This window comes from Phallusia mammillata, chromosome 7, assembly GCF_965637545.1.
Source record: "Phallusia mammillata chromosome 7, kaPhaMamm4.hap1.1, whole genome shotgun sequence".
NCBI classification, from domain to species: domain Eukaryota; kingdom Metazoa; phylum Chordata; class Ascidiacea; order Phlebobranchia; family Ascidiidae; genus Phallusia; species Phallusia mammillata.
Window position 1 is genome coordinate 2,654,090 of NC_137258.1, and position 19,851 is coordinate 2,673,940.

Below are 19,851 nucleotides of genomic sequence, written 5' to 3' on the forward strand. Positions count from 1 at the left end.
GAATGTGAAATTCCTTATTTGGCAGTCAATAGAAAGTGCAAAACTTTGTGGCTTAGTCGAGTTTAAAAAAATATGTTTTTTGTTGCTGGAACTGATTTACAGAGCAATAGTGTTAGGTTATTCACGCAGCTGAGTTAGAAGTTGCTATTAACAGTTGACTATCCTTTCTCGGTGCCCATTATAAAACAGAACTATTTCGCAGAACAGAAGTTAAACCAGCATGTCCCCCGTCAAGGAAGAATGCCCGCAAGAATTAAAGCAAGCCTTCACTGGCGGGGTGCTCGGTTGCCTAAACCCGGCTTCGTAACAGCCTTTTAAGATTGCTGTAAAGCGTGGAAAGGGTTCACAACAGGCCTTCGTTCCGCAACGCATGGGTTCACTCAACGAAAATGCCCTTATCACAGCGGGGGTACTAACTTAAATCGGGTTACGCCAAGCATAGAAGAGAGCTACAGATTTAGTGGCTTCGGTTTTCGTTGGTGTCCAGTTGTGGCGGTTCTTCAGACGGTGCGTTTTGCCTTTAGATTTACTGAAAGTAAACCAAGTTTGCAACGAGGGGCAAGATATAGTAACAAGCTCCCAGTAGAATCTTGTTTCATAGATTTTAATACACTTTATTCAAAAGCATGCAATTTGTACTCGTCATCAAAATGGGGCCGTTGCTATAAGCTATCAGGTTAGTAGGCTAGACTTTACCGAGATATATTATACAAAACTTTGTAATATTAGTTAAAGGAAATTTAGGCTACGCTATTTTTGTCAGTGTAATTTTGATTTTTTTTCGATAAAACGTTTGTAACAGTTTCTTTAGCGCCAAATTTTCAACAAGTCGTTCAGAACCAGTTGGCCATTTGTTTCACGGTCGCAATTTGTCCGCAAATATGTGAACTTTAGCCCACGCGACAGCTCTGTAGAGCGGAAGTGGAACGGGATGTGAAAATACGGCCGCCGCAGTAACTCACAAGTTTGCACGACTGCTAATGCTGCAGTGTTGATTCGCCGATTATAATCATGCTGCTGCGATGGTTTATCAACGCACCGTTAAACAGAAGCCAAAGACTTTAGCGTTTTTGTTAAAGTTGCACTATGAAAACTACGTGGCAAAATATATGCTGTGTTTCAAGTTGAATTGCAACATTACGAAGAGACATTTTTAGTTGCTGTTCGTTTTTTTAGATTGATAAAATAGCGAAAATGTTTGAATTGTAACCCAGTTTTATAGCCCAATTATCTTACGTTTGATTTTTGTTTTGTAGCCAAAAAAATATATGTGGAAATAGCCCTTTCTGAATTTCAATTTTTTCTGTATCATAAGAAAACATAATCTTCTTTTTATGAAGCTCATAAACAGCCAGACAGCCTTGCGTTTGTTGTTGTTGGATCTTTTTGAAATCGTTAACCTTCAACGAGGCACAATATCTGCTTTCAAAAGCGATTTCTGGCGCCTTGTTTCATGCTCGTGCAAAAACAATGTGTATTTAACGGCGGTTTTCAATTTCTCAGGCCTACAATAAAAAACGATTTCTCCACCCTCGGGCACGAGACTGTAGGAAAAGGTGACGAGCTTGCCTTGTGACGACTTTCCGTAAAGTAGTTACGACTTTAGTAAACACAGCTTGCCTTTAAAATCGTAAGCTATAAACCTTTTATTCTACTTTATAATGCTTAGCTCTGCAGCAAGCAGTAAATGCAAGGACGATGCTCTTGGAAGCAAGGTGGGTCGTTAACTGTGTTTTCTTGGTTTAACACCCGCCCTATGCCATCTTGCACGTAATCCTTTGCAACCGCATTTTGTGTTTGTTCCCACCGGATGTAAATGGTTGTTGAGAAGTTTCACTTTGCAAGGAAGGACATTTGCTTTTATAGCAGACCGTTAATGGCTCTTCCGTGAGCAGGATTTGGAAGGCACGGTGATTGATGTTGAATGCAGGTGCAAAGTAAGCTAATGTACATAGACCATGCCAAGATCCAACATTTGGTGTCTGTATGTCGAACCAGTCATTAGATATGCATCAATGGTTTGCAAATAGCCTACGTGTTATAATTTCCACGTCCAATGTTTCTAAAGAGGTTTATTTGTGTTAAAACACAATCAATAGACTATGCCGATTTCGCACGTCCGCACACCTTTTGTTCGTTTAAATGCAGTCAGTTTAAAAACTAGTAGCATTCGGCAACGTTGTCTTGTTTTTTTTAAAAATTTTTGAACCATTTTTTTTAGTTTCGGCAAAGTATACGCAAAATTGTCATAATTCAAAATAACAAAAAAAGACAAAAATGTCGATTGTTGTGGACTAACGACAACGTTTTACGGGACTTATTTGAGTCGGTTCACTCCGGGTTGAGAAGCGATTGTTGACAAAGAATGTGACCCCAATCCCGCTTCTCAGGGCGCCTATTGTTTCAACTCCAAAAATTTCAAGTGCTGTTTTCCCCGTCCGAGCTCTGGCAAACAACACTGCAAGTGACATTGGTGTACACAACCCCGCAGGAGCTAGTCACACTACTGTGATGTTTACTCAAATCCTGATAGCAGTAAAATTGCACAGTGGCTCATTTAAGGCGTCTCCCTTGGTTGTGCTTATCAGCTCGTTGTTTCTTTGTTAACTCAGCAATTTCAGCCACCAGCAAGTAGCAACTTTGCTACCGTTTTGGCTCTGGGTGGTATGCAGCTTTATCTCTGTTACATTTTTCTACCAACTGCTATAACTCAAATATTTGTTTTTTGGTAAATGTTTTGCCATGACACCGTTCACAGCTACCATTGTTGTTTTAATCTCAACTATGTTATTAAAGGCAGTGTCTGGTGTGCTTAATGGTAGAAGTATGTTTTGGATGATTGTTACATTTTTACTGTTAAAACTTACAGAACAACTGTTGGCAGTTATATTAAAAATAATAGTAGCATATAATTTTAATAAATCCTTATTCAAATGAAATGATAAATTGGCGATTTATTGGACTGTCGATGTAGTTGCCAAAGCCAGTGGCAGTTTTTGTTGCTTTAATGATTAAATACAAAGTTTACAAAATTTCTGTATTGTTTTTGCAGATTCATTAACATTTAGTGTGTTATTAAAACTGTGGTTACAAAGCAAGGCTTAGTATTAATTGCCCTTGCCACAAAACAGTGATGTAAAGAAAGAAAATTTGACACACATTTGCACATTGAAGCAAAAAAACGTTGCACAAAAGAAGGAAGATGGGTTGTTCCCATAGCATTGCTAATGACCATCCTACTAAATTCAAAGCAAAGAATCTCAATGAAAAGGACAAATCGGTCAACTCTGTGTTCATTGAAGGTGAGGTGTTCTAAACAATGTAAAGGGTTTTTGCGTTTCATAGTCAATGCCCTAGCTTAAGGGCAATTTTACAAAAAGTTTATTTATACATATGTCATATGCTAATGCTTTTTAAAACCAACCAATAGATCAGGTGGTGTATTGGAATTGACTGTGCTTCAACAAAATTTTGAAAAGTTTTCGGCAATACAATGGGGGCATTAAAATCAATACATTAGGACCATTTAAATAGTGATGATGGACACAGTAGTATCACTTATGCTGGCAAATCAATTAATGTCAGAACTGGGCTGTTTTCTTTTTATCTGCCCCTTTGTTACAAAATGAGGTTGGCCTTTTCCGCTTGGTCAGTCATGAATAGATTTAAAGCCTTTTGTTGATCCCTGTGGCTTCTTTCTGCAACTTTCCAATGGTTGCTTTTGCACAAACTTTGTCCTTTTCTATGTGTGTGTTCACCACTTTACCAAGGGTGTTGGCAAGTTTAGGTTGTAAACTTCACTAATCACTTAAGGAGTTAAATGTTGACACTGCAAAAAAATAAATAGGGACTATTTAAGTAAGTTCCTGCAGGCATAATGCTGCTTTTAATAACAGCATTTCACCAAACTTTTTTTCTGTTGCAGTACAAAACAAAAAGATTGTGGTCCATAGTCGAAATAACAAGGAAATGGCATCTTGGCCAATATCTTGCCTTCGAAGATATGGATGCACACAGGATCTACTTTTCATTGAAGCAGGCAGTGGATGTGATACTGGTCAAGGTAAACAACATAATAATCATATTCTTACAGGTTTGTACAAAATATAAAACCAGAACCAGTCTTGAGATTGCTTTTACCTTTATTTCACCCAATTGAGGACCTAGGTCTGTAATACAACTATGCTAGCTTAAAGTTATGAAAACAAAACCTGTCTTGCCTTAATCATACAAAAACTATTATATTTCTATGGGCTTAACATACCCCTGTCATACGGTACTCATAAATAAAGATTATCGAAATCTGTAACACAATGCATTTAGACTTTTCTTTCAGATTTTTATTCCACACACAAACTAACCATCAATGTTTTTCTGTAGGAATGTATCTGTTCAAATGCACGCGAACTGACCAAGTGTTTGAGCTGCTTAAGCAGAAATGGAATGACATCCAACAGGAACATGAACGAAATATGTCCAGCGGTGCCCAGCTCATGCAGTTCACCACAATTCCACCACAGACAGGTATTAAAAAGTGATGGTTAACTGTAAGGACCTACTTAGCATTACTATTACAGAGCTACTGTTCTGCATTTGTTCTAATTTCCTGGATTAAAAACATCATGTCTTAATTATTGCCCCAAAACGTAGTGTTTGCTGAGTATTTTGCGTCACATTTATAACAGCATTTTTGCAATGCTATTTTCTTGCAAAGCATGCTATACGAAAAAAGGGGTCAAAAACATTGCGTTGTTTCAAATTCTTTGTTTTCCTTTTGACGAGTTTTGACTGAGTCACACTAGTGGCCAAACTGGTTTGAAGGCATGCGCGGAGAAGGCACGAAATCCAGTCATTCTTCGCTTGCGCGGATTAGTAACTGAGTTAGAGTTGCACCAAACAGACAGGCGTGTTAAATCGATATTTTTGATCTCAAACAACCCCTGTGTTACCCAGATAGGCATATATGATTTTTGACGTCTTGCGTTAGATGCATGATAGAAAAATAACACAGTGATCTTGCCAGGGACAATACGGTATTATGTAATTCCATGTAACCAGTATAGTCAACGATTTTACAAAAAAAGCGTGATCATGTACAAATACATCTGTTCACATTGTACACTAACGTCAGTTGAACACGCCTTTGCTAACTATTTTCGTTTTTGCAATTTTTTTTTACCAATATCGCATGTTCGGTTTATTTTTTATTACAGTATTCTACACGGATTTTAAATGGCTACAAATTACTTCTATTGTATAAACAAAACTAGAAACCGTATTTAAAAAGCAATTTAAGGCGATTTTTTTACTTCCGGAAAGTCGTGTTCAATTTCCAAACAAACGTTACTTGAGGAAGTCGCAATCAATGCAACGTATAAAGTGAATCGTATGTTGGTGTAGGCGCCTGCGGTGGTGCAATACAAGTGCCTCGGGTTCTTATCGCAAAAGTTTTCATTTCTCTCGATTGTATCTTCAGCTAATCAAAGTGGTTTCGACGCCAGCCTCCGTTATGCAAACGCACGTATGGGTTTGGTTTCAGATTTTACTCGATTTGCATTTCAGTCATTTTTGCTGCCATTGGAAATGTTTGCCAAGATTTAAGTGGACGCAGCATTAAATTGTAGTTGTTTTTTATCTTTGCGCTACGCATCGCTTGATACGTACATGTAGGATACATTGCCTCACCAAAGAAAAAAAATGGTCAAAAAATGAAATCATTTTGTGAAAAAAATTACAAACCAAATTTAACAGTATGAAATTACCTCCAAAGAAAACTATGTACTGTTGCTTGTGTGTTGTGCAGTAGAAACGCAAACACTGTTGTCATTAGCCCATCATTTAATCAACCTTGCACGCAACATTGACTTGCGGTTATAAACTGAATTAATTTCGCTTTTTGATGACCATTAACTGGGTTGTCGCGTAAAGTATGCAAAATTTCGATGGGTAGGCAATTTGTGTTGGACACAATGTGACCAATCTGACCTATTTTAATAACGTAAAATATTAACTGGCGAGCGAGTACGGTAGGCTTAGGTAATATAACATCGTTCAAACTCTATCGTTTTGTTTTTTCTTTGTGTGAACAGTATTTAGCAAAAGTAAACACGTTTCGTGGTCCCAACGCATATGCTAATCAGTTTTTACGGTAAATCTCAAACACAAATGTAACAAAGAATTTTTCCTTGTCGGGTTGTTACTTAATTTGGCTATGTGGTGTGCTTACAAAGCGACATACACGGTTTCAATGCCCAGCGGCAGAATAACTCGCGAGCTTAATTACCGCTTGTGTTCTGATTTACCGAGATTCGACTTGGTTTTGCGAACTCAAAATCAGCGATACGTTTTATGTTCGAGCCATTTTTAAAAAAAAATTCTGTTAAAATTCGAACACGGCAATTAAAAACTACCTAACTTGAAACACAAGTCATTTTGTTAACATTTTACGTGTAATATTTATGTGTCTAGTGTGTTGGCAGTGCAAAAATTACAAAAATGAATACCTACACTAGTTATGCAAGTGCTTCATTTTATTGTTAAGGGTTTAAGGTTGATTTCCAATCATAGCCTTAATTGGCAATTTAGGCTTGTCCAGTTATTTTTTGGCTATTCCTTTACTCTTATTTCTTTTGTTGCAGTGATTACTCCACACAACAACAAGTATTACAACACGAACAACACAAATAACTCCGACCGCCACATGTCGTCGAACGGTTCAAACGGAAGCAATTACGCCAACGGGAGTGTACAGGGCTTTGCGTCCCTCTCATCACCCCACCAAACCCCAGGTCCTAACACTCCATTACCCCGGGGCAGCACCTCCTCGCAACGAGCAAGTAAGTCTAAATTGTAACTGGGTTGGCGAAAAAACATGAGCTAGGTGCTCGATTTTGATTTTGTCCAGCAACTATTTTGCGCAAGGGATTTCGCGTGTTAAATGTAAGATTCTATGCAATCGTTTTGAACGCCCATTTTTGTGCATTTGAATTGGACTACAACAGCTTCCTATAAATGCCCCTTAAAAACACAAAGTTTTATTCAAGAAAAATTGCTCTCATTTTACAACCAAAATAATGTCAAACATGGTCAAACCCATCGTCGTGTTTCCTGAAGGCTTATCGAGGGGCCAATAAATGTTTTCAAAATAGAATTTATCTGTTTCGGTTAAAACTTGAATGACCTTGACGAGCAGTACATGAAGAATTTTGTTGTGCAAGCAGATTCTGTCGTGAATGTTTTATCAAGACCTTATCGTGCCTCGTGCATGCATTGTAGAGTTTATTGTTGTTGGCATGAAAGATGTTGAACCAAGTTATAATTGATTTCATAACAGTCTGGTACAATTGCGTGGGTGCATGTCTAAACAAATCGTTTTCTCCGCAATAATGCAGTAGTTACGTAACGTGGTTGAAAATAAAAACAAGTTTTATTCGATATCTCCTAAATATTCATTTTAAAGTTTTGCTTATGAAATCATCTTTTTAACCTCTTGCGTTTACGTCACAGCCGCGCTGGAGTCTCTACCAGAAGATGCTGCTTTGAGACTAGACGGTCCTGCCCAGCCTTTCCCCCTTCAACCAGCCCCAACCTGTAGACAGGTGAGCAGTTTTAAATGTGTTCCAGATTTTCGCTGGATCACAGCCTGGCGTAACGTGTAGCGTAAAACAAAAGATAGATTGTTGCTAGAACTTTATACTATGTTCCGTCAGTGTTTATATTCGCGAAACTCCGTGAGTACACTGAACGCTATGTTAGAAGCACTTTGTGGCCCACATCAATTTTTGTGCAGCATAGATTTTCCTTGTCCGGGTTGCACTAACCGCCTTTGCGTACCAAAAAATCGAGACTATTTACTCTTTGGCGACATATAGTGGTTAATAAAATGGTTAACCCAGTAGAGTAGAGTTGCTTCTCTTGTTTTGAGCGCATAGTCTTTAAACTAATGCAGTTTTCATATCAGCTAACCGTATTTGGCATTATGTCTTTAATTTGTTTTTGCTTAAACCCAATTCTTTTTCATCCAGGAAATGGTGAAACGACGTCGCATCAACAGTGACATGGTGGCTTCCTACAACCGAAACACCGACCGTGTGACGATACAAAACACACAACGTCACAACAGTGAAAGTGCAAACTACGAAAACAATGACGTCATCGACGCGCATTCCAACAGCTACCCGCGACGTCATCACGTGACGTATAACTCGCGCACGCAACAAGCTCAAATCAGCGCCGACCAATCAACGAGTACCACACCGGAAAGTGGTGAAACAAAACGCGGCGACTCCACCACTCTATCCCCTGACGTCATCGATTCTGTCAGTCGTGACGTCAGCACTATGTCACTCCGCTCCGATTGTGAGCCATTGTTGACTCCGGGCAGTAACGGTACATCAGGCATCGGGAGTTTGAACGGGAACGGCTGCACGCTGTCGTCAACACAAAACCCCCCGCCCGTCCCCCCTCACCCCCCAGTTACGTCACTGGTCGGCGATCCGTGGAAGAAACAATCCAACTTTCCTCACAATCGCTTCATTCACCACCATCACCATCATCCTCACCACAGGATGTCGCCAAACTACCCGCAGTCAGCGTGCGAGTATGTGAACACTGTCAACGCGAGTATGGACGTGTCGGGAACTCCTCTGCCTGCCACCGCCAAAGCGATGGGAACACATTTCTCATTTGACTTTGACCACCTGCTGCCAAGGTCAAGGCACCAGCACGACAGATACAAACTGAACTATGTGCCGGTGGAAGCTTTCAGCAGCCTCGAGAATGACTTTAACTGCGGTGCGTCGTCTGCCTCATCGGGAATCCCCGGTACCCCGCGCACCCCTAAAACCCCGAAGACCCCAATACAGAGCCACCCTTCCACCGATTACGCGCTCATTGATCACGCGAAAACGCGCGCCCTCTCAAATATACACAAAGCCAGACAGCGTGAACGTAAATCCCGACACGAAAGCACAGAAGCCGGGCTTATGAACGGCGTTTGACGTAATCATTCATGACACGTCACTTTTTGAAGGCGCCATCAAGTGTTGGAATGCGTTCTTGAGCTGCCAGAGAAAAGCGTCAACTCGCCAGTGGGTGAGGTCACGAGGTCGATGCCGTCACTTTGGGCATGACGTCACTATCGGTCGGCTGCTAACCCTCACCGTCGGCAATTGGCTGAACTGCCAGGTGTTGCTGCGTTGTTTTTCGTTCCTTACAGATCTTACTTTTTGTTCTTTTCTTTGCTGCTTTTCGACTATTACGTCATCGGTGCCTATTCGTTAAAATTCCACGTGGTTTATTCATCGTCGTGCAGTGGCTCCCCTCGGTTTGGGTGTCTGCTCACTTTTCGTTCTGTTACACAATTTTGGTGCTAAACTGAGAATCCTTTCACATTTCCGCATATTGCCAACTCCATAAACAGGTGCCTTTCAGCACATACACGTAACATGTGCTTACCGCGAAATTCAATCCGCTGAAACCATTTCCCACCAAATTTTTACCCGCTTTTTACTTTTACACCACCGATTGTCGAACGTCGTCCTTTGACGTAACCCACTCGAGGCTCTGCCTTTACGCTCTTACACTGCCTTACGTGCACGCGCTAATTGCTACTGTTCAATCCGATCAGCGCAACGCTCGTTTTACGACGATAAGTTACTTTTGGAGAAGTGGAAGTTTAAGTTCACGTGACATGATCGCGATTTCCACAACAAGGTTCATATTTTTTTGCGCGCGTGCTCGTAGTCTCGTCGCAGTCGTGTTACTTATTTGTCTTGAAGTACTGATTTTCCTCTCTTTCCTGCCTCTGTTGTTTTTAAACCGCTCCATTCGTTTTGAATAAAATAATTTCGTTTTAACGATGTGTTCCTTGATCTAAGTCTACTTAAAAAATATCTGCACTCGGTTCTTTATTGAAAAATTGAGTCACTAAAAAGATGAACAATAAAAAACAAAACAAACAAATGAAGAAAATACTCTTCTTTACAATAAACTATTGTTCAATGTCTCTGTTTGATTGAGTCCAATTACACAAAATTTTGAGCAACTCAAATTTGGACTACAACTTAACATGTATTATTAAACAAATCTCTTATTCAGAAAAAACTTGGACACAAAAAAATCACTTTAGTAGCACAATTTCATCAAATAAATACACAAACATGCCAATTGTGTGGGTTAATTTAAATCTGCCAGGGGCTGAAAATAAAAATAAATTGGTAACATTTCATATTTTATTCTGGCACGTATACTGATTGTATGTTTCCTAATACCAAGGCACTTTTTCGGTCATTTTGCAATCTGCACATGATTCTGAATTTCGTAAAACAGTCCAAAACAATTGCATCATTAAAAAGTGTACAGTTAACTGAGATTGTTTTGTTTTTGGTTCGGGACAGGAATGCATATCCTTTACTTGACTTCAGATTCGATCCAATTAATGTAAGGGTGGCCACATGCAGAGATATTGAAAAACCATGATGTGATAATTTCTTTGGTGGGCATGTTTTTTATGAGTAAAATTTAGTGCATCACTTGGAAATTACACATAGCATACTTTTTTCACTTGTTAGTTTGCAACCAGTGGTCTAAAAGTGTACTGATAAGTTGTTATTTTCTCTGCACAATAACTAGTATGATAAAGAAGCCATGGAATCAACATAATAAAGCAAAACGAACTGCAAAAACAACAGCCAACTTTCTGGATGCGGCAGGTTTGCAGACAATGGATTCCCCAAACTGGTGATAAGGATTGACAGACAGAGGTATTACTGCTGTCAAAGATAGATTTGTTCTGAGTTGACAGAGTCCATAAAAGGTCGAACAACATAATCCGTGCTGCAAAAAAAGGACAATTATACATCACTGTATTTTTTGTTTCTCAACCAGTTCATTTTAAACAATGAACTTAATTGAAGAAGATTGAGCTTAATCTGCTAACCACATTTCTGTAAGTGCGATCTGAATAAAAGGTAAAATACAGACACGGCCATGGTTATACAAGCAATTGTCTACTGCTTTTGAATACTGTAGTATGCTGACTCCAGCAAAATACATTTTGCCAAGCTTGTTTGTGCAATTAACTGGATTATTTAATTAACCAGACTTTTTTCTAGTTACCTAAACAAATACTTAAGGTTTACAATCTCTATGCAAGTAATTGGGTTTGTCCGTATCCACGCTTTGGTGAAAGAGAATTAAGCAAAAAATAGTGAAACAACTTCAACTTACCTAAAATAAAATATAAGTCCAAATGTGATGGATATAGGAAGGGCTGGTAAAGCTTTTCTGTATATAGCAAGAAGTATGAGTGTGAGTGAAAGACCGATAAGCACTGCTACAAAGCAAGCGATTGTTGTGTTCCAGTCACCAGATGCTGAAGCTTTTCCAACAAGGACGCTAAATAGAAAATGGCATTTATGAGTTTTCATTTGTTTTGACAAAGTATATGCATTGATGTGCCATGAAGTGATGCATTTAAGTGGTGGTTCTTTACCATTGGGTAATAAATTGAAAATTTAGTGTAGTTTTCAGGATTATGGTGTCATTAAACATAAATATGGTTATAGTAAGTTTTTATTTGGTTTTAGCATCACAGGGCTGTTAATATCTGTTCCCAAGTTTATATTTATCTAAAGTCATTAGGATGTTAAAGGTATTTTTTTTATATCTGCCAGCTTAAAAAGGTTAAAAACTACTCATTTAAAGTAAACTGTGTAATTCAGTTGAAGCAAATCTTTTAAAAGTTAGTTATAGAAAGTGTATGCTTCATATATTTGTTCCAAAACTGCAAAACAGCAACTTTGGGCAGTCAGGAATTGTGGCACTGAATTTGTTACCTGTAAAATATGAAGTCACCAAGACCCAGTTTTACTCCTTTATCTTCTGGTTCAGATGCTTCCGGTAAAGGTCCATGTTCTGCTCGAGCTTGTTCCCTTGTTTCATTCGATGTACGAATCTCAACCTTGAAGTTGACATTACAAAAATGATTTGAAGAACTGCATCAAACCAAGCATTGGTAATTCAATCCTCGCACATCAAGAACCAGTGGGCAAACATATTACTTGATGTATACTGTGCATTAAAGCTGCAACTACAATAGCTGGGGATGGGTTAAGTCTATAGCATTGGGCATCCAACAAATTTTGAGTTTGGAGCGAAAATGTTTGCAAATTCTCTGGTGTTTGGAAAGTGTTGCTTAATTCAGCACTAAGCACTGAAATGGTACTGGTTTAAGCCAGCCCATTTATAACAACACCACAAACAAACACAACAAAACAGGACAAACTACAACTGTCTGCTTGCATTTCATGCATGACAACAACTGAAACTGTTTCATGCATTACATCTATTTACAAGCAGTTAAACTGACCTGATCTGGGTTTGGACTGACCTCATTTTCCCGGTCCTGCCTCCAGGCAACGTCGAATCCAGCAGCCGAAGCGTCAGTGGTCTCAGTAGCATCAGACGTTGTACGGCCCTGATAAAATATAGTAAGTAGTCCAAAATTTAATTTTGTTGAAGTTGTTGCAGGCAAATTTGTTTTAGAAAGCAACAAGACACATAATAATCTGAATTTTTCCGAAGCTTTTGATCAAAATAAATAGAAAACTGAAAATGTTCCCACAATTTTATCAAACTAAGTGAACTTAGGATAAAGTGATTAAGAAATCTGGATTAGGGAAGGTTAGCTGTATTTTTCTTTATAAGGTTGTGTTTGACAATACAGCCACAGTATATGCTTTCCCACCCTTTGGTTGGGATCTTCTTGAGCCATTCCAACAGTCCACATCATTCCTGACGAGTAGATCAAAGCGGGAAACAATGGTTCATTTCGCTCTTGTGCCAATTCAACCAACATTCTTAGTGGACCTTGAGAACATAAGACAGTTTTTTTAACATGAACCCAATAAGTTTAAAAAAGAATATTGCTTAGCCCAGTGCACTCAATTATTCATAGGTCAAAACTTGAAGGTTTGTATTAGACTAAGTCCTAAGCTCTGTATTTAATGGTGTATGCAAGTGTAGCAACCATATGCATGATGAAACTTGGTCTTGTGGCAGAATGTTTTGGTATCTTGTATATATATTAAATATATTTTAAACCATTGATTAATGTTATCTAAATTTCTGGACTTACAACCTGAGAATGGCAGTCATAGTATCACATGTTCTGACCATTAAAATGTACAATACCTGCTGGACAAAGCACAGCAATCAGATCATAGATGGAAATAAAAGCAAGAATAACCCAGGCTGTCCATTCGGGAAGATATTTTATAAATACAAGAGCCATCAAGGCAGACACCACGATTAGGTAGGCTTGCTGCAATAGCAGTGGTCCTTAATAAAAAAAACATTATTATATATACATACAGCAAACCAAAGTTCAACCTAAGTCTGTTAATCTGGACAATCAAACGGTTTTAGATTAACCATAGTGTACTGTATATATGTAAAGACTGTATGGGCCAGTACAGAACAAAAAAACAAACAAGTTAGTTCAAAATCTTTTCCTTAGCATACAAATCAAATACTAAAACTTGGAAAATATTCTGCTTAATAGCAAGTAAACATATGGCAAAATGGAGTTCTTATTAATCAGAATCACATGTAATAAAACTGTACAACCCTCACCTTTCCAATGGATACAAATCATTCCAACAACACCAAAGTTCCATAAGACAATTGCCAGGGTAATAAAATCCATCGCAGCATTATATGCTCGCAAAACTTCAACCAAGTAAAGATAGGCAAAAAGAAACAGCAAAAGGAACGAAGACAAAATTAACCAGCCATGGATGAACTTGTAACACCTAAAGCATTTTCGGAAATTAAATAACATATTCACATATATGCACCCAATATTAGAGTGAACTATAAAGCAATTTACAGAGACAAGAACAGTGCACAAACTATACCTGTATTTGTAGAGAACAACAAGAAATATTGTCATGGCAACGATAACTCCAATCATGATTAGCGAGTTTGCCACTGACTCCCAAACAACTTGCGTGGTTCCAGCATTCTCAGTGTGGAACGGAGTGTAGACTAGATACTGGCCACCAGACTGGTCAGTATAATAAGACACAGACCTAGTAATGTAAAAATTAGCAAGATTTAAAACATATCTTAGCTTTATTAGCTATTACTTGAAAATTAGTGATCTTGCACAGTGCTTCTTAACCGGAGGGTAATAACTTCCAAAGAATATTTTTACATTTTCAAGGTGGTAATTACGTTTTATGTCATCATTTTTAGTTCTGTGACATCATAGTACTTAATGTTGTGTTTTTTCACAGTAAGGCTGAAGCAGTGAGAGCAATGTTAAATAAATCATATTTTGTGAATCGTGTGACCTGAAAAGCATATGTGTGGTCAGTACATCATGCTTTGGTTTCAAAATTCTTACAACCCAGTTTTACCCACATACCAAACTCAAATTTACTTACGATATGGTGGCAACGACCACAACCATGCACAAAGTAACTGGAATAAAAAGCGAAATCACTGTACTCGCTCCATATCTTAGTTCTTCTTCTTCTGTTTCTGTTAACAAAACAAAATCATACATATTTACCCAAGTATACATGATCATAAAAATCAAATTTTGCACTCAACATGCCACATATCAACATGACACAAATAACCCCCAAAAAATCCTTTTAATCACTATGTATAAACTCCAACAGCTAACTTTTCCCAGGGAATTTCATTAAGGTAATCACAACACTGCATAGCAGAGGCATTTTGAATAAAACAATACCATTTGAACTAGTGTTGTTATAAATTAAATTTAACACAACCAATATTTTGTGATTAATGGTGATATGGCAATATTTTTAGATGTTAAAGTAAAATAAAATCAAGACTTAACCAGAATCTGTTTGTTGTCGTTGTCTTTGTCTTGGTTGTTGTGGCCGAGCTGAGGCTTCAGGATTTCTGTAAAAAATAGAATTGTGGTGTTTTATTTCTTATGCAGTAATTTTTTACAGTTTTTTTACACTTACAGGTTATACACCCTGATACAATTTAATGTTGTAATTCAGTATCTAATTATAACATTTTTAAATGGTAAAACCATATATTGTCGTTGTGAACTTACGCCGGATTTACCCCCGTAGAGTTAGGATCTGCCGATTCCGACATTCTTTGCTGGTTTTCCAGTAAGCTCCTGCGCTCAGTGACTGATTCGTTTGACGAATTCATCCACCACGAATAGAATTACGGAAACAAGAGTAGAGTACCTAATTATTTATTTTTACAGCTACTAGACACTTGTGACGTCACGTACAGATAGAATTCCCACGACTGAAAAATTTGGGGGAGTCAAAAAAGTGTTTCCAAAACAAAACTAATACACAAACCAAAGCTAGAAATTTCGTGCTTACAAGAATTTAAAAATGTGTAGTAGAAGCATATATTACTTACTATAGTAGAAGGACGTAATTTACAAATACATGTTGTTGGAGTGACTATTGTTGGTGTTTCATACATTTTTGTTTCCCACATTTTTTTTTTAATTTAATAAAAAATAAGATGTGTATCAATGAAGCTTTGATTTTTTAGACTATTGTAATAACCCCTCAGTATTAAAAAACTATTTAAAAATTTGGAGTTTTCTTTTCGATTTCAACCATCTGAGTCACGCATGACAAGAGATTGACGTTTCTTGACTTCTGATTTTGTTTCATTTTGGTGCAGCGTGGTTGAAGGGTTGGATGCGAAAGGCTGCTCTGGGGTAAGTTGAGGCTTTTAACTTTTGTTAAAATATTAAATCACATCGATTGTAACTGTGTATGTATAAAACACTTAGCAGAGTTAATAATAAGTATTTTATCGCTTTTTTGTAGTAAAACATGGACATAAAGATTTTCTGTAAATAAATGTGGCGTCTCTTACATTTAGCCTACATACTTTACAAGAGTAGAAATCAACTAACTATAGGTATTATAATACCTTCAACACTGTAGAGTTTAAATCTTGTTTCACGTTAATACATAAGTAAAACCAACGTCAAATATTTAATTGATTAGGCCAATTTGTGAAAATTGCTGCTATTAAAAGTATTTGGTAGACTGCCTAGGAATATTTCAAATTTTAAGTTTTTATCTCATATTGTTTTGTTTTCACAGAACTCGTTTCCACCAGACATCTTTATTCAAATTTCATAGTTGCACTTGGCGGAAAATCAACGGCAAATTTACCTAAGGCAAACGGAGTCTGTCGTGTGTGAACCGGGATAGCGGCATTGTTTAGGCCTAACTTAGGCTAACCGGCGCTAGGATATCGGGTGAGTAACCTTCTTTTTGTCCGTGTATTTTTTGTCCGGGCTAGAACTAGAGTAGCACTCGTTAACTAGGGTTTAGGCTAGGTAACATAGTGGGGTACGTTTGGGATTCGCGCGCCACGTAGGAACTATAGCTTAGATTAGATCGTTTTTAGCTAGATGTGGCGCGTTGCGTAATGGTTCCAGCTAAATTAGGCGAGCATAGAAACACGGCCAAGGGCCAATGAAGGCTCTTAATTGGGCCTGAGGAGACCGGCTTTCCATTTTGTCCGAAAAGTTCTCCGAGCCACCCTGATAGGGCACAAACTGTTGTTAAATTTCCCAGCCTTGGGTTAGCGTAACTCATTTGGGTCCTTGACAGGAGGGTCTCGTAGGGCAGAGAACAGTGATGCAATGTTGTTAAGTTATGCGCTGTAATCATCACTGGACTCTTAAATAAAAACTACTGCACCTACATCAACTGTAAAGATAGGGTTGGTGTTGATTTCGAGTTTTGACCAGCTTTATTTGTCCATTGCTCCCGGTCACAGCTTTTTCCTTCGAAAGACTGAAACTTGGCTATTAAGGAATGTAATGCAAAAAAATGTTATTTTAAAATCAATTCCCTGTTGCGAGAATTTGGTTTAACTGTTTATAATTTTTTGTAGTATAATATAGGCTATAATTCGTTATATAATTGCCGGTCAAGATCAATTTTGTGGTAATCGTTGATTTAGGCCAGGGGTGCACAACCTTTTCGCTATGACGGCCGCCAAGTGTTTTCTTGTATTTTGTTTAAAAAAAGTACTGAAGAAAAATTAGGTTTATCTCTTATATATACTATCTAATGGCGCCTAAAAAGCTAAGAATACTTTCTAACTTGGTGCACAGTTTGAGCTGAACAGTCTCGCGATCAGTGTTTATTGGTTGTGACGTCATTATCTATATTGTAATGCATAGTTTGGTGCCTTATTTCGCATTGTTTGCACACAATAGGCGTACAAAAAGTCGGACACATATGCCAATAAGGCAGATAATACTTTTTTAAGTCCCACAAAATCTGTTTGGAGCAGCTTTGAAATCCCAATATATAATATGTAAAGTATTACTTATGTCACTACCGCCAGTACGTACGTTGTAGCATACATGTTCATGGGCGCATAAACGTGTCCCTGCGGCTGAAGATTGTGCACCCCTGATTTAGACCAACTTATGTTTTTTTATTGATAGGGCCGCTTTTCACTGACGGGTATTGTTTCTTAACTTTACCTTGACATGTTGGGTGATTAAAAACACGATAAACTCACTTTATACTTTGCTTAGGCTATAATGTGGCGGTTGTAATCAGGTCGACAGACAGACAGGCAAGTCAGTTTCGTGAGGCTAAGGATGTTTGTGTTTGTGCACTTTTGCGTCAGCCGCGCAATGGCGGTTCCCCTTTATGCTTTACAGATAAATACTGAAGCAGATGAAAATTATTGTGCAGCTTGCAACGATAAAATTATTTTCGAACATATGGGCAAATCTTGCTAACATTTAAAGTTATGTCGGCTTTCTATCGTTTTCCCTCTTTTATAAACAGAATCGTTTAAATAATCTTTCCTGTCCTTTAAATTTCATTTTATTTAGACCAGTTCTTGGGGGGTGTTGTGCCATGTTACATCAGCCGGTCAGGTTATTGTGTTTGTGTTTGTTCTTTGCTTGACCATAACTAACACACTTAACCAAGTGGACGCCAACGTCAGTTTTTAGAATTTAAAACCATTAGAATGAGCAAAGTGAGATATTTAGTACATGTAAGGTGGCTAGTGTTTTTTCTAAATTGTTTTGTTAATATTTGTGTTTTTTCTAAAAATTTTTTGTTAATCTTTGTGTTTTAATGTAAAATATGATGTTTCCATTATGTTCGTTATTTACTAATGGTATTTTGAATTTTACAGATAGTGTCCTGCGAGCCAATGCCGTAATTGCACGTTTTGAACGAAACATTATTTGAATATGCAACTATTATGGGATAGGTGGTAGTTTACCAAAAGGTAACTTTGTTATTATGTGTGGCGTTGTAATACATAATTTTTAGGCTTACTTTCATTCTGCATTTTTTTTAATTTTCTAAGTTTCAAATTTGTTCAAGGTTTGAAAATGTTTGCTTTTTTAAATAATATTTTGCAGATATTTCGGCGTTCGAAGTTTCCTCCACAAATTACTTCACAATTTCGGTTTTTCAATGAAGTCTTATTTTCGTCATTCGAAAAATGGTTTGTGGCTTTAAGCGTTTTATGATACGGTTATAATATTGTTCAGTGCTTTGCAGGAAAACCTAAACCAGCCTTTTCAGAAATTCCGATTGTGTTTTTTTTTCTTGGTCACGGTGTCGCCTTTGAGCTTCTATACATCAACTATATTTATTCCAGGCGATATGAATTGTGGACAAAATGTTAAAAGTCTGCTACTTTATTGGCAGAAACCTAAACCTTCGCATATGCGGTTGCCTTTCGCCAGCATTTTATGTGTGATCGGCATAATAAGTACCTAACGGATGTGCAGAAATTTAATTATATTTGACAAACTCCCATTGATATCATTTGTATACAACGCTACCACTTAGTAGGAATTTAATTTTGCCATTTTACCGAATTGGAGCTCGTCCTTATTTTAATCGTATGACAAGAGCTTGCTTTAAGTGCGCCATTTTTAGGCCTAGCATAATATTATCAATCTGATCTGGTGTTTGTTCTATTTAGATCTTCCACGAATGGAAGAGGCTTATTCGTCTTCACAGTACATCTCATTATCAGGAATTATTAGGTTCGCCTCCAGTATTTTCCCTGCATTCTTTTTGAAGTTCTCAACACGGATGATTGACCCAAGCACAACTGCATAACTTTCCTTTTCGCCAAATACTTTTCCTTTCGCCAAATACTATTTGGTTGTTAAAACATAAAACCAAAAAGATACAACTTAGAATTAGATGGATAACTTTGGGTATACATTTCGCGACATTTCGCGACCCCAGAAAAAGTTTAGGCGACCCCACTTGGGGTCGCGACCCATAGGTTGACGACCACTGCTCTACACGATGCTATAATTTCGGTCGGAATTTTTTAATTTTTTTTGGATGTCTTTGCTTTTCTACGACAAAGCGTTTGGAATAAAATTAAATGTATTAATGTGAAAAAATGCACAAACTTCGAAAACGTTTAATAATTAAATATAAACAACAGTTTAAAACCGTTAAAAAAACCTAGAAATGTCGTTTAAAAGTTCGAATAAAGTATTTAAGTTAATTCAAACATAACAAAAAAATGTTATTGTGTTTTGTAGTGTGTGCAATGTCTGGCTTGTCATTGCAATAAAATCAGCAAGCCGAATACATTGCCGTTCGTAATAAGCAATTAGCAAACAAATTATGACGCTATTTTTTAAAACTTACAATTTATGGTATGAGATGGTGGTTCCCAACTTTTATCGACAAATTCCTCACTTAAAAATTTAAAACATTTTCATAACTCCCTCCTATACTACATAATATATCCAAATCACACAAAGCTCATTTAAAATTGAGTTTTATCAACTGCACAGGT

At 37.6% G+C, this 19,851-nt stretch overlaps 2 protein-coding genes and 1 long non-coding RNA gene across 5 annotated transcripts; 2 read left to right on the forward strand and 1 right to left on the reverse strand.

Annotated features, from left to right (window-relative positions):
• The first annotated feature begins 3,028 nt into the window (after nucleotides 1-3,028).
• On the forward strand, nucleotides 3,029-9,857 carry LOC145237334 (uncharacterized). Its single transcript, XM_080100146.1, has 6 exons — nucleotides 3,029-3,302; nucleotides 3,926-4,063; nucleotides 4,381-4,524; nucleotides 6,639-6,836; nucleotides 7,507-7,598; nucleotides 8,025-9,857. Exons 1-6 carry the CDS (start codon nucleotides 3,203-3,205, stop codon nucleotides 8,997-8,999), a joined length of 1,647 nt encoding a protein of 548 aa, XP_079956272.1. The 5' UTR covers nucleotides 3,029-3,202; the 3' UTR covers nucleotides 9,000-9,857.
• A 34-nt stretch (nucleotides 9,858-9,891) lies between these two features.
• Nucleotides 9,892-15,316, reverse strand: LOC145237335 (presenilin-1-like). 2 transcript variants are annotated; one of them, XM_080100148.1, is made up of 11 exons: nucleotides 15,104-15,316; nucleotides 14,876-14,940; nucleotides 14,451-14,547; nucleotides 13,920-14,093; nucleotides 13,636-13,814; nucleotides 13,195-13,341; nucleotides 12,749-12,870; nucleotides 12,371-12,478; nucleotides 11,838-11,962; nucleotides 11,230-11,397; nucleotides 9,892-10,836 (listed from the first exon to the last, which is right to left on the reverse strand). In XM_080100148.1, the coding sequence occupies exons 1-11, from the start codon at nucleotides 15,205-15,207 to the stop codon at nucleotides 10,776-10,778; spliced, it is 1,350 nt and encodes a 449-aa protein (XP_079956274.1). In that variant the 5' UTR covers nucleotides 15,208-15,316; the 3' UTR covers nucleotides 9,892-10,775. The 2 variants fall into 2 exon arrangements, with proteins under 2 accessions (XP_079956274.1, XP_079956275.1); XM_080100149.1 differs by having other exon boundaries at nucleotides 12,392-12,478; nucleotides 15,104-15,313.
• Nucleotides 15,317-15,674: 358 nt separating this feature from the next.
• Nucleotides 15,675-19,636, forward strand: LOC145238519 (uncharacterized). 2 transcript variants are annotated; one of them, XR_013862139.1, is made up of 5 exons: nucleotides 15,675-15,739; nucleotides 16,134-16,291; nucleotides 18,208-18,303; nucleotides 18,440-18,525; nucleotides 19,012-19,636. It is a non-coding gene; the product is annotated as an uncharacterized LOC145238519 (long non-coding RNA). The 2 variants fall into 2 exon arrangements; XR_013862140.1 differs by lacking the exon at nucleotides 16,134-16,291 and having other exon boundaries at nucleotides 15,696-15,739.
• The last annotated feature ends 215 nt before the right edge of the window (nucleotides 19,637-19,851 follow it).